This window comes from Protopterus annectens, chromosome 3.part0 (genome assembly GCF_019279795.1).
Source record: "Protopterus annectens isolate FY-2018-M chromosome 3.part0, PAN1.0, whole genome shotgun sequence".
Classification (NCBI taxonomy): Eukaryota; Metazoa; Chordata; order Ceratodontiformes; family Protopteridae; genus Protopterus; species Protopterus annectens.
Genome location: NC_056731.1, coordinates 1,127,973,335 through 1,127,986,246, shown reverse-complemented (window position 1 = coordinate 1,127,986,246; position 12,912 = coordinate 1,127,973,335). Strand labels below are relative to the sequence as shown.

The 12,912-nt window shown below is 42.0% G+C and overlaps 1 protein-coding gene across 1 annotated transcript in view; it reads left to right on the top strand.

The window, feature by feature from the left end:
* RMC1 (regulator of MON1-CCZ1) overlaps positions 1-12,912 on the top strand; it is a 1,444,591-nt gene that overhangs the window by 629,959 nt on the left and 801,720 nt on the right. The window contains exon 9 of the mRNA XM_044065362.1: positions 10,537-10,642. Coding sequence (XP_043921297.1) covers positions 10,537-10,642 — 106 coding nt within the window. The remainder of the gene's footprint in view (positions 1-10,536; positions 10,643-12,912) is intronic.

The following is a 12,912-nucleotide window of genomic DNA, read 5'->3' as shown; positions in this document are numbered from 1 at the left end:
GACCCCAGTACAGTGCTGCACTGTCCCATCAAATGCCTGCAACCCTAGGCTCCACCTTAGTAATTTGGGATTTGGCTGGCTGGCTCCCTGTAGCCATAGACCCCCATCAGGCTCCTCCTGCCTCCTATTGACAGTACTTTATCACAAGGGCATCCTTGTCATGGTAAGGTTTCATCATGTTAACATGGTACAATTTGCACCCCTGCCTCCTGCCTAGCAGTTCTACCATATAGTTAACATCACTGACCTTCCTTGCTACCTTGTAGGGTCCCTCCCAAGCTGCCTGCAGCTTGTTGTGTCTGACAGGAATGATAACCTTTACCTGCTGCCCTATAGCATACTCTCTTGCTCCAGCATTCCTGTCATACCAGACCTTTTTCTGCTGTTGGGATTCTGACAGGTTCTCCTGGGCCAAGCTCATGAGTTCCCTGAGCCTTGTCCTGACGTTTAGGACATATGCCACTACAGACTCCTTGTGAGATTCATACTCACCCATCCCACTCATCTCAAATCATATCTAGAGGTCCACTCACCCTATGCCCATAAAGCAACTCAAAGGGTGAAAAACCTGTGGATTCCTGGGGAACCTCTCAGTAAGTAAACAACAGATGGGGCAAATGTTTGTTCCACTCCCTCTTAAACTGGTCTGCAAATGCCCATAGCATGGACTTGAGTGAGAGTTTAACCTCTCAACAAGACCATTAGTCTGGGGATCGTAGGAGGTGGCCTTTAGGTGCTTCACCCCACAGTACATCCTGCAGATCTAAAGTGAAATTGGCACCACTGTCAGTCAGTATTTCTTTTGGGAAATCTACCCTGATGAAAATCTGTAACAAAGCATTTGCCACTTTCTCTGCCTCAATGGAGGGCAGAACCATTGTCTCAAGGTATCTGATAGCATAATCTACTACCATTAGGAAATACTTTTTCCCTGTGGAACTTGGGATATTCAGAGGCCTCACAATATCCATAGCTACCCTCTGAAATGGCTCCTCAATCACAGGGAAAGGCGTCAAAGGAGCTTTCTACTTGTCTCCTGCCTTGCCTACCTTTTGGCACTACTCACAGGTCCTGCAGTACCCTGTTACAACTCTAGAAATCCCAGGCCAATAAAAGTTCTGCATAATACGTCTCTTTGTATATTTCATGACCATATGAGTTGCAAAAGGAATATCATGGGCTATGGCTAGAAGTGCCAGATGGCAGGCTCTGGGCACTACCAACTGCTGTATTCTCTCACCCTCTAGCCTTCCTTCAGGGGTCCACTGTCTATATAGTAACCCTTTATCCCAGTATACAGATTCCCCCTTCCCTTGAGAAATGGGTGCCTCACTACCTCCCTCAGGCCTTGAAATGTAGGGTCTGAGAGCTGAGCCTGTTTCAACTCTCTCTTAGCAACCCTTCCCAGCTACCCTTCCACAGAAAGTTTGGTATTCTCTGACAGCAGTGCCTAACTGTCATCCTGGGTACTACTTACTCACCTCTGCCCTTGCAGTCACTCTGTCCAAGGGAACATCAGTACCCACAAGCAGCTGTGGCTCACCTTCAGTCTCGCTGCTACAGGGTAGCTCCCTCCCAGAAATAACCACCTCACCAGTCCTGGCTACAAGTATGCGGTCTGTGAGGGTCTCCCCCAGGATACCAGTCCCACATGCTTGTCTCCAAGCTTGACTGTGTGTAACTGCATGCACACAGAGTACTGCATTATCAAAATCATTCCCTATCAAGACATCTGCAGGGATATCCTCAAACACACCTAATTGCTGGCTTCCTTTTCCACCCTGCCAATGAAGGTGTACCCTAGCCAAAGGTATTTGGAATGGGGTCCCCTCCTAAAGCTCTGACTGCAGTAGACTGCCCAAGCAAATAGTGCTCCTCTGTAACCATTGCAGGCTTCATAATGGTTAGGTCAGAGTCTGTTTCTCTCTTAGTGGCCTCTTTCTCATCCAGTAGGCTAGGATATAACTTCTTGTGGTAGTTTGGCACCCTTGATGTTTCGAAACAACTTACTGCTGGCATTTTGTCATTCCCACTTACTTGCTCTCCCACCTTTTGTTCCCCACCTTGCCTCCATGGGCATCTGTATGCTACTGGACCCACTGGTTGTATTTAAAATATTTAACCAATTATGAATCGAAACTAGCCTCCATAACAAAGCAAAACCATAAAGTCTTCTTCAGTTACGCCAGGAACCTCTGTGGCAAAGCCCAGGTTTGTTCTGAATTAGTACTTAACAGTATCACTTACACTGATCCTATTGACTTAGCCAACCTGCTAGCAGATAGGTTCAGTGCAAACTTCACCCCTTGTCCCCCCCAAAGGTCCTTTCGACATCCCTGATACTTGTCCCACACCTCACATCTCCGCCGATCAGGTGTTACAGGCCGTATCCAAGGCAAAGTAGACAGCTTCCATGAGACCTGGTAGTATCCCAGGATGTATTCTGCACTGTCTCCAGCAAGAACTGGCTTTGCCATTGGACACTCTATTCGACCACAGCCTAAGTACTGGCTTCATTCCAGCAGAGTGGAGAACTGCCATTGTCATCCCCTTGCACAAAGGTGGTCCCACTACTGACCCTGGATACTGCCACCCCATTAGCTTGACAAGTCTGATTTGTAAAGCCATGGAGAGTATTATTATGGATCTCATAAACAAGGACATAGGGAATCTCCAAGCACTTGACCCCATCCAGTTCGAATTCAAGGACAGATCTTGCCTGTTTAATCTGGTTGACTTCATTGAGACTGTCACCAAGGCCCTGGATGAGGGAAAGACAGTACATACAGCTTACCTTAACTTGGCCAAGGCCTTTGACACAATCCCCCACTCTGGCATCATCAAAAAGCACAACATGGCATAAATCCCTATCTATTAAGGTGGGTGGCCAACTGGCTCACTGACAGGACCCTCAAAGTCAAAATAGGCACCTCTCCACGTCTGATAGCAGACCTGTCACTAGTGGAGTTCCCCAGGGAACTCTTCTGGGGCCCCTACTGTTTGGTATCTGTTTCTCAGAGGTCCAGGCAAAGACAGAAAGGCCAGAGGCTGACCAAGTTTGTGGACAACTGTAAGTTGGGTGCTGTCATTGATTCCCCAAATGATGGTAACATACTGCAAGAAGGTCTTACAGCAACTAATGACTGGTGGCAAAGTCATGGCCTCAAGCTAAATGCAAAAAAAAAGTATCATCATACCATTCAGCAAAAACACGACCCCTATTGATTACCATATCAATGGCAACCCCCTAAGCACACAACCTCTGGTGAGAGACCGGGGCACTCAGGTTGACAACAACTTCACATTCGACCATCATGTAGCGGTAGTGGTCAGAAAAGCCTTTCACTTGGTTCATCTCATAAGGTAAAGGGATTGTATCCAGAAAAAAGGTAGTTACCTCTCCGTACTTCTCCCTTATTAGACCAGTAATTGAGTATAACACCTCATTTGGGATGTACCTCTCCAAATATCTGCACTAAATGTAAAGGCCACCAAAATTCCTCACAAAGATAATCCATGACCTCCAACACTTGTCCTATGCAGACATGCTCAAATTACAATCACTCTCCTCGGTATCTTACAGATTGCTCAGGAGCTATCCGTGTCTTCCCTACAAGGCAATCTTAGACCATGCCCTACTAGAGATGCTCCATATCCATAAGTGTAACTCCTCATGCACTACCCACTCAAAAGGCCTGAATCTAATGTGCGACATCAACAAAACCTGCTGGAGAGACAGGTTTGTCTTTCAGAGACTGCCCCGTCTCTGGAATAGACTTCCCATACACGTCAAACAGAGCACCTCACTGACTCTCTTCAAGCACAACCTTGATGAGTGGATGGGAAATCAGAAATTTGTCCCAGGGGGTTCCACCTGTCCCTCATTGACAGGGGTGACAGGTGGTGACCGAGATTTCTTTTTGGGGATAAACTCTTGGCTGGGCTTGGAATGGCCCCAGGACCAGTAGCCTAGTAACCTCCTATGAACCCTTGGTCCTGGACACGTACCTGGACTAGTGGCTTCCGCTGCTACTGGCAAACTCTGTTGGAGCAGTTGGGGCTGCCCACTATGAGTTCCCTTAGACCCATGAGCAGCAGTGGGTGTCCCTTTCCTGTGCAGTGATGCCCTGCTTGCTATGTATAGGTCTTCCTTCTTCCCCAATTCATCTGTAGTAGTGCATTGTCTATCAGCTAACCAGATTCTCATGTCCTTAGGCAAAGTACTAAGGGCTTGTTCCCTCACCAAAATTCTGCCAGCCCTTCAGAAGTGGTGATCTGACATCCACTCACCCACCTATGAAAATAAGTGCTTAGTTAAGCAATATATTCACACACACTTTCATCTACCTTGGATCTATGCTCACAAAACTTTTTCCTATAAGCTTCAGATGTTAACTTAAAGCATTCTAAAAGACACTTTTCTACAATATTATAATTTAAGCAATCAGTATCAGACAATTTAGAAATAGCAGTTACAGGTTTACCATGCAATAAGGGGGGTCAGGAACCGTACCCAGAGCCCTTTGTCAGCATTATACTGTTTACATACCCCTTCAAACATATGAATGAAACTATCAAAATTATCCCCCTCTGCAAATTGTGGAAGAAATTAACTGACCTTGTTGCTTCTGGGGTTCAGTTACTCCCTTCTCCATTACCTCCATGACTCTGGTGAAGAGTTAGCATCTCCTTTTCATGTTGTCTCTGCTCTTCTTCTCCTCAGCCTCTAGACATCGGAGTTTCTCATTTTCCTCAGCCTCTAGATGTATGTTTCAAATTTTCCTCAGCCTCTAGACATCTCATTTTCTCATTCTCCTCAGCCTCAAGATGTCTCAGTTTTTCATTTTCCTCAGCCTGTAGACGTCTCAGTGTCTCTACTGCTTCTATTTCCAAATATCTGGCCTCCAGCTCAAGTCTCTCTAACTCCAGACACATTTTTAATTCCTCTTTGAAAAGGTTGAGCTCTCCATTTTGAGAGTTGTACATCTCCAAGGCCAGCCTGGTTGTCCTCCTGATTGCTATTCTGCAATTCAGCTGTGCCCAAAGCTACAATCATTTCTGCCTTAGTCAGGTTGGCATGCAATATTCCTTTAGCCTGGCACATCTCAGCCAACTGGCTCTTTGTAAGCTTGCCAAACTCCTCTGCTGACATGCTTGGCTGCTCTCCCTGACTAAGCTAATAAAACATAAATAAAACAGTTGTGATGTAAAACTCTGAATGTTCACTGCATGGCTGATCGAGAGAACAAACAGCTTCAGTGACCACTGTACACAGGCTACAGGAATTCAATATCCACACCACTACAAGCCAATTAATATGTGATGTGGCTTTCTCACCACTGTCGACCAATTAATATCTTCTTCTTCTTTCAGCTTTTCCTGGTTAGGGGTTGCCACAGCGGATCATCTTGTCTGCTCATGATTGGCAGTGGAGTTTTATGGTTTCAAGTTGCCAGCCCGGTGCCCAGCCTTCCACAGAAGGCACACACATGCACGCACTCACACCTAGGGCCAATTTAGAGTGTCCAATCCACCTGCAGCATGTCTTTGGGATGTGGGAGGAAACCAGAGCACCCGGAGGAAACCCATACAACCACAGGGAGGACATGCAGACTCCGCACAGAAGGCACACCAGCTGAGGATCGAACTGGAGAACCTCTTACTGTGAGGCGGCAATGCTAATCACTGCACCACTGTGGCTGCCCCTGTCAACCAATTAATATGTGATGTGGATATCCCACCAATGTCCACCAATTAATATGTGATGCCCCTACACTTGCCCAGTAGTCAGGGAGCCTCAGTCCTCACCACTGGCAACAGCTAGGGGACTTGCACACTGGGAGGATAACAAGTACATACACAGTAAAGTGCAATTTCCCTTAAGAGCACACAGAGACCACAGTCAGTCTGGGGCTGGTTTCTCCCTCTTTCTCCAGATCCCTAGTAAGACTCCCCACTGGCACAGCTGTAGGGTTGAGATCTCAGCTGAGTGGCAAAGCCAAAACCTCCAGCACCATCTCTGTCCAACCAGTGCTTCGTGACCCTGCCCAAGCAGCAGACACACACACTCTTTGAGGTTTGATTTATATACAAACACACACACCTGGGAAAGGCTGGCACACGTTTACTAGCTATGCCCCCTTCAGCCTAGACTATAAGGTAGTTTCCACTGCCACCAACCACTACTTACCTGCTACTTTTAAGGCCCTTAACAAAGGGTGTCCAATCCTGCTGTGTAATGTTGCTATTATCCAAATTAGTAGTCTGACCAAGACTTGCAAGGCTATTTAGGAATGGGCCTGTACAGTGTCACCAAACACATATGCAAGCACTCTAAGAGCTTAAATACGTCTCACAAATATCAGCCACAAAGATAGGTTTAAATATGTTTAATAGTAAACAATAAAAGAACAAGACAGTACTCAGTAAATCAACACAGTAACTTCAGAGTTCAAATTCATAGGAAATATGTTAAAACAACATTGCAGAGCAGTCTCAAATAAATACAGAAAACATCTAAAGTAATCTTTACTATATTCCTATCTATATCTAAATGAGATACTATGCCCTAAATATTACTTACAGCAAGGCAAGTGCAGATGGTGATGAGTGGATGTTCTTGCTAGGGCCAAGACAAAATGCACAGTCTCCCTCTGAGAGAGTTCTTAAATTAATATCAAATATTACTGCTGGGTTAGCTTGGATGACATCACTTTTTGTACCTGACTTTATTTCCCAAGCTAAACCCCCTTTTGTCAGAAGTAACAGAATTTAATATCTCTGTGTGAAAAATACATATCTCTCAGATGTTTAAAGATCTTGGAAGTCGTAAAACACTTTTACATTTTAAACCTAGTAATTACTTCTCTTTCAAGACAATACAAAAACTTCTAGCTCTAGACATTGTGTCTGCTTCTGCATTGAAACTGAGAGATAAATTCTCTTGTTTATGGCCCAGCTATAAAGTAACTTAACCTAAACTATTTTTTAAGTTTTGCAAGTTAATCTTCTGTGTTCCAGTAGGGTACGCTGTGGCTATATCTTTGAAGCTCAGTACATAACATACAGTTCTGTATAAATCATATTAATATTCACAAATGTCATAGAATTATTTAAAAAATTCCAGATAGCTGGGCGGGCAATATCACACCTTGTACCATTTGGAGATGCATACTCCTGTGTTACAGTGGAAGGATCTTTTGTTCAAAGTGCTTTTACAGTTTACTTGTTGTAATGACTGACTTAGTACACCTGAATTTATATGATTCAATACCTTGGCCCCTAGGACTTTTTCTTTATCTTAGTAAGTAGAGCAATTTAAGGCACATGTTTGTGTAAAGCAAATATTCCACAATGGAGTACAAGTTTTCTTAAATACAGACTTAATGGCAGTTTGAAGCTGAGTTACAGATAATGGCACCATGTTAAACACTGCTTCTTTCAGTTTTGTAGCTGCTCCTATTTCACTGCCAAACATGAGTACAGCCCCATTAAAACAACAAATTACTAATCTGTGCTTCCATTTTGAAACTTGCAAATTATGTTCTATTGCATTTTTAATGTTAATGACACATTTTCTGCATCTGTCATAAGAAGTTTTAAGTACTACAGATTTAGTTCTAGGGTGCTATTATGCAAAATATGGATGTGCAGTGTCTTCCGTTCAGTAGTACTTGTGTCTATTGACACATCTGCCAAAATAGAAAAATAATATTTACCACAGAAATTAGCTCCTGCATCTTATCCCCTCATATAATGTGAATATTCTGTCAGACACTCTGGTTTGCTGTCACCAAATTTGTAAATGAGTATGCTTTTTTTAACAAGATAAAAAGAGTTGATCTAAGAAAACTCTGGTATATATGGATTCACTCTCTTCTATTTTTGTCCTGTTTCATTAATGGTTGTTTTGTAAAAGAGGTCATATTGTGGACAGTGAATGATCTTTTACAAGCCTTGTGTATTTCTAGTGTGCCAATTAAATTATTTTAGGTTTTCCTGATTTATTATGTAATTTGCACTGCCCACGTCATAATCTTCAGTTAGCCATCATAATTTAGTCATGTGTGATTCACATCCAAGAATCATCAGATTTGTACATCCTTTTTGAATGTTAGCAATTCATCATTAGGGAACATAAGATCATAGGATCATAGGAAATTACTAGGTTATCAGCCTGGGGGTCATTTCAAGCCTAAACATTTCATCCCAATGTTATGCCATAAAAATATTAGTTAATACCAAAGAATGGATTTAGTAATGACTGCCATTGTCCAGGAGTGTTGTGGGCACTATTCCCAGTAAGAATTTACAGTGCCCCATCCACTTGTTCAAGTTCCTTTTGAATAGTGTTATAGAGGTGCTGTGTTTCACATTAATAGGTAGCCTATATAGGAACTGAGTAAACTCAAGCTGAAGATGGGCTGAACATGCCAAGACAGGTATAAAAATGATGTGACTGATTGTTTTGAACCCAGAACTGAGTCAAATACCTGGCTGAAAGAATTATTGGAAATCCACCTGCATTTGTGACTGCCGAGTATTACAGTTAATCAAACTGCTTGCATCAGAAGTTTCTTGTCTGACAGGATGGTGCTCTACCTGATACTGAGAGTGACAGATGACAAATGAGTAGTTTTGATGGGTACCATGCTAGAGCTGCTGCTGCTACCAGTCTATCTTTTCAGTTGTTTGTTTATTTATTGCAGTTTGATAACCAGGGAAGTGTTTTAGCACAATGACCCTTTTCAGCTATGACCCAGGCTCCTGAGGAGAAGCACACAAGAAAAATAAGTGTTATGAGAATTATACAGTGTATAGAAGAAGTACTAACTGTTGTTAATGTGTTATCAGACTGCAACTATTCTGTTCTATGCTGTTCTATTTTATTCTGTATGTGAACTACTATGGAGTAGTCATTGTGAAAACAAGCACAATTGTAAGTTATTTATATTATTTACAGCTTTGGCTGAATATATTTATCACATTGGATTTGATATGGAGAAGTTTGTAAGAAGCTGGAGAAGTCAGTGTCTCTTGGACTGTAAGTCAACCTGTCTCTCTGAAACAGTTTCAAATCATGTCATTTTTAAATGCTTTTTCAACTTTCTCTTAAGACCTGTAAAGTGATTTGTGTCCTTACCTGTGTGAGAGGTAGTTACAATTGGCTGTGTCAGTTTTTGTGAAAGCTGTTTCTCTTGTAGAGGAGCATTGACTTGCACAGCTAGTGTGGGTTTAGCATAAGCATTTCACTTGCCCACATACCTTTCAAATATGAGACATTGCCAGTGACCCCGGTGAGAACTTTGAAGCAAGCAGCTCTAAACATCACACCACTGTACTGTTGTAATTTTTATTTTATTTATTTATTTATTTATTTGTTTATCGGGAAATTCCAACTGGACAGAGGTACTTTTTCAGCTGAGGCCAGGGAAGAAAAGTTCCACAGAACAATAAATGAGCAGCAGAGTACAAGAAGGGCAATTGAGAATGCATACAATAGCAAGTAATACATACTGCAGCAAACATTTGATTTATATACAATACGATCATAGTAATGAACAGATATACCAATAGGGGCTAGGAATAAAGGTAGGATGTATGTACAGATAGTACCAAGCTCAAACGGATAATGTTCTAAACTCATAAACCTAAATCTTATATACAAATACTGCACTAAACTCAAACAGATATAAAGCAGATGCTCCACACGAAGGTGGAACAAGCTAGAAGGGTTAATGGGATGGAAGGGGAAGATAGAGGAATAAGAGAGGAGACTGAATGAGTAGTATAAGTGGTAGTGAGAGGACGCCAGGTGTAAGTTGGCTATTTATTTGGAGTTGAGATAAAGTGAGGTTGTTAAGCATGCTATGACAGGTCTGAGGGATTGAGTGAGGAGGGAAGGGCAGGGTAAAGGGTGTGCCAGAGTCTGCAGAGGAAGGAATGCAATGATCAGACCGTGTGAAGCAGGGTGACTAGGGGGAGGGGACAGGAATCGATGATAAATTGTTTTGCTTTAAAGATCTTTAGTAAAAATGTAATGAAAAAAATCATACTATGTGGATACATTGCATGACAGTTGGGAATGGGGGGGATCTGGTTGTTTAGGTAAGACATTTTGGATTGATCCAGACTTGTAGACTAAGCAAACATGTATTACAGTTTGTTGCAGATTTTGTTGAAAAAAAAAAAAAACAGTTTTATGCTAATCTCTGCTGCTTCTGTATATTCTTTAAATGTATGGTTAGAACATCAGTTTGCCCATTGTTTTTTTTTTCCTTTAAGACTTTTTATCATATCATTTTGTGCAGTGGTTTTACCTTTTCCCTTGTTTTGTTTACTCTGTTGTGGTTTCCATTTTAATCGTCTTAAATGTGATTTTTACAAACATTGTAGCAGCTTATTTAAAAATTTGATTCATTACATCATATAAGGCAAAAACTTTGACACTGTAATTCTATTTTTAGTAGCTTGTATGTGGCTTTCTGCAATATGCCTTTTATTTTAATAGCATTTCTGCCGTTTTCTTTAATACAGGGATACCATATGTAAGAAAATGCACATTCTAACATTGAACAGATCTGGAAAGTTTGCTGTGAATGTTGTTGACAACCTTGTAGTGGTCCATCACCAGGATACTGAGGTAAGAAATAAAAAATGCAGTCTAGTTATTGTCATGTTTACATTTACTGTTGTTTGTTGTAGTTTACTTATACATATTTACAGTTTAATTTGGAGAAAAAGATTGTAAACCGTCTCCGCTTTGTGCTTGTTAGAGGTTCCAAGGGCTCATTTGGAGACCTCAGGAGTCTGAGCTTGTAGCGAAATAGCCCTCCTCTTTGGAACCTCCTCTCACAATGTTTACATACAGTATGGACTCCCTTGGATTTTAAGAGCTCCCTAAAAGCACTTTTGGTTGATTTGGCATATGAAGTTGGTCGATTATATGCTGTTTTTTCCTCCATACTTGTAGTTACTACATTTTACTAGGTTATAATTATCCATGGTCTTGGGTAGATTTCATTTTTAAACTAATTTTCATATTTTGTTGTATTTGTTTTTATCTGTTTTTAAGTCATGCTTGCTAGACAAGCACGTAAATAAACTTGAAATACAGTAGTTGCTTATCTTTAACCAGTGTAGTCACAGTTCCTTTCTTTTATAGGTTCATAGATTACTAGGCTAATGACCTGGGGAGGGTTCTAAGCCTAACCAAGTTTTCCCAAAAGAATAATGATGTCCTGTATCCGAATAGGACATTGAGAGCTGGGCATTTATAAACCATCTCTGTCCATAAAGGGACATGGGTGCCAGGCCGATGTAAATTTCCTATTTCTTATCCACTGGTCTAGGTTGTGCTTAAACTGGGTAATAGACAAACTCAGCTTCACATGGATGGGAAGCCTGTTCCATAGGAGGGGCGGTCTCTGGGACACATCTTTCTCTCCAGAATGTTCTGTTAAGTCACAGGAAATTCAAGTCCCTAGACCTTGTATTTTGGTACTGTTTGACTTACAAATATGTAAGCAATTCATAAGTGTGGGGTTTGCAGATGCATTGTAAGCCAGGCATAGATCACCCCTCAGCAATCTATAGGAGACTGAGTAGAGGAAGTGGGTTTTAAGGTGCTCTGCATAAGGCAGGTTTGTTACTTCTTATATTCTTTTTGTAAGGAACCTCTGAGGTCATGCTAGTTGCTGTATATGCTTGATCAAGCACAGACCAAAGGGAGCTTTTCACCCTATGATTGGTCTGATAAGTGTAGAATACAGTGGGATAATGACCTCTTTGGACCTAGATGCCAAGCCCTTATTTATAAGTTGTGTAACATGAAAGGATTTCCTCACCACTGTGGCAACATGGTGGTCAAAGGTAAGGCAACTGTCTATGTGCGTACCCAGATCCCTGACCAATGAGTTAACTCTTCGGGGGCATACTATGAACATGGTAATTAGTCAGGATGGTTGACTTCCCATTGGGTGCAATTATGCATTTCTTAACTTTGAGTTTAAGACCATAGCTTTGGCACCATTTGTTAGTAAGATATAGACCTTCTTGAAGAATGCTAGTGTCTGCAGTGGAGTTGATGAAAACCATCTTGCAGTCATTTGCAAACACAGTCAGCCATAAACCTTCAGCATTTGCTTCCATTTCGGAGAAATAGATGCCAAAAGGAGTAGGCTCAATACAGAGCCCTGGGGGACTGTGCTAGTGACTGACATCTTGGTGGAGGTGGCCTCACCTATTATGACCTCCTGGGTCCTATCAGTGAGCCAGTTTGCTTTCCAGCGGGTGATAAAAGGGCTTATACCTAATTTAGTGAACTTGTTTATCATGCCTGAGTGGGGTATGGTATCCAAAGCCTTGGCCAGGTCGAGGTAACCCTCTGCTTTGGTTACCCTTTCAAAAAAGTCCACCAGATTTAATAGGCATGGTCTTCCTTTAACAAAGCTGAATTGTGATGGGTCCAATGTTTGCAAGTTACCTATGTCCTCATTTATCATGTCCATGATGATTCTTTCCTTGCCTTTACATATAATGCTGATAAGACCTATGTGCCTGTAGTTACCCAAATCAGTGGTTGGGAACTACTTTGCGCAGGGTAATGACTGCAGCCATCTTCCATGCCTTGGGCACAAAACCTTTCTGTAGGCTCCAGTTGAAAAGTGATTCAAGTGGACTAGAGAGGTCATGTTTCATGCTATTTATTAAACATCCCAGGATGTTATTGGGGCCTATCAGTGCAGTGTTTTTGGCCTTGGAAAGTGCATCAATTACCTGTTCCTAGTAATGGTTGGGGGGGGTTGTGGTATGTGATATTTCCTTTGGACTTGGGGGGGGGGGAGTTTGGGGCGGATTTGAATTTTAGAAATAAGCACTTGAGTCTGACAATTGCATGCTGTTTTTCTGGCT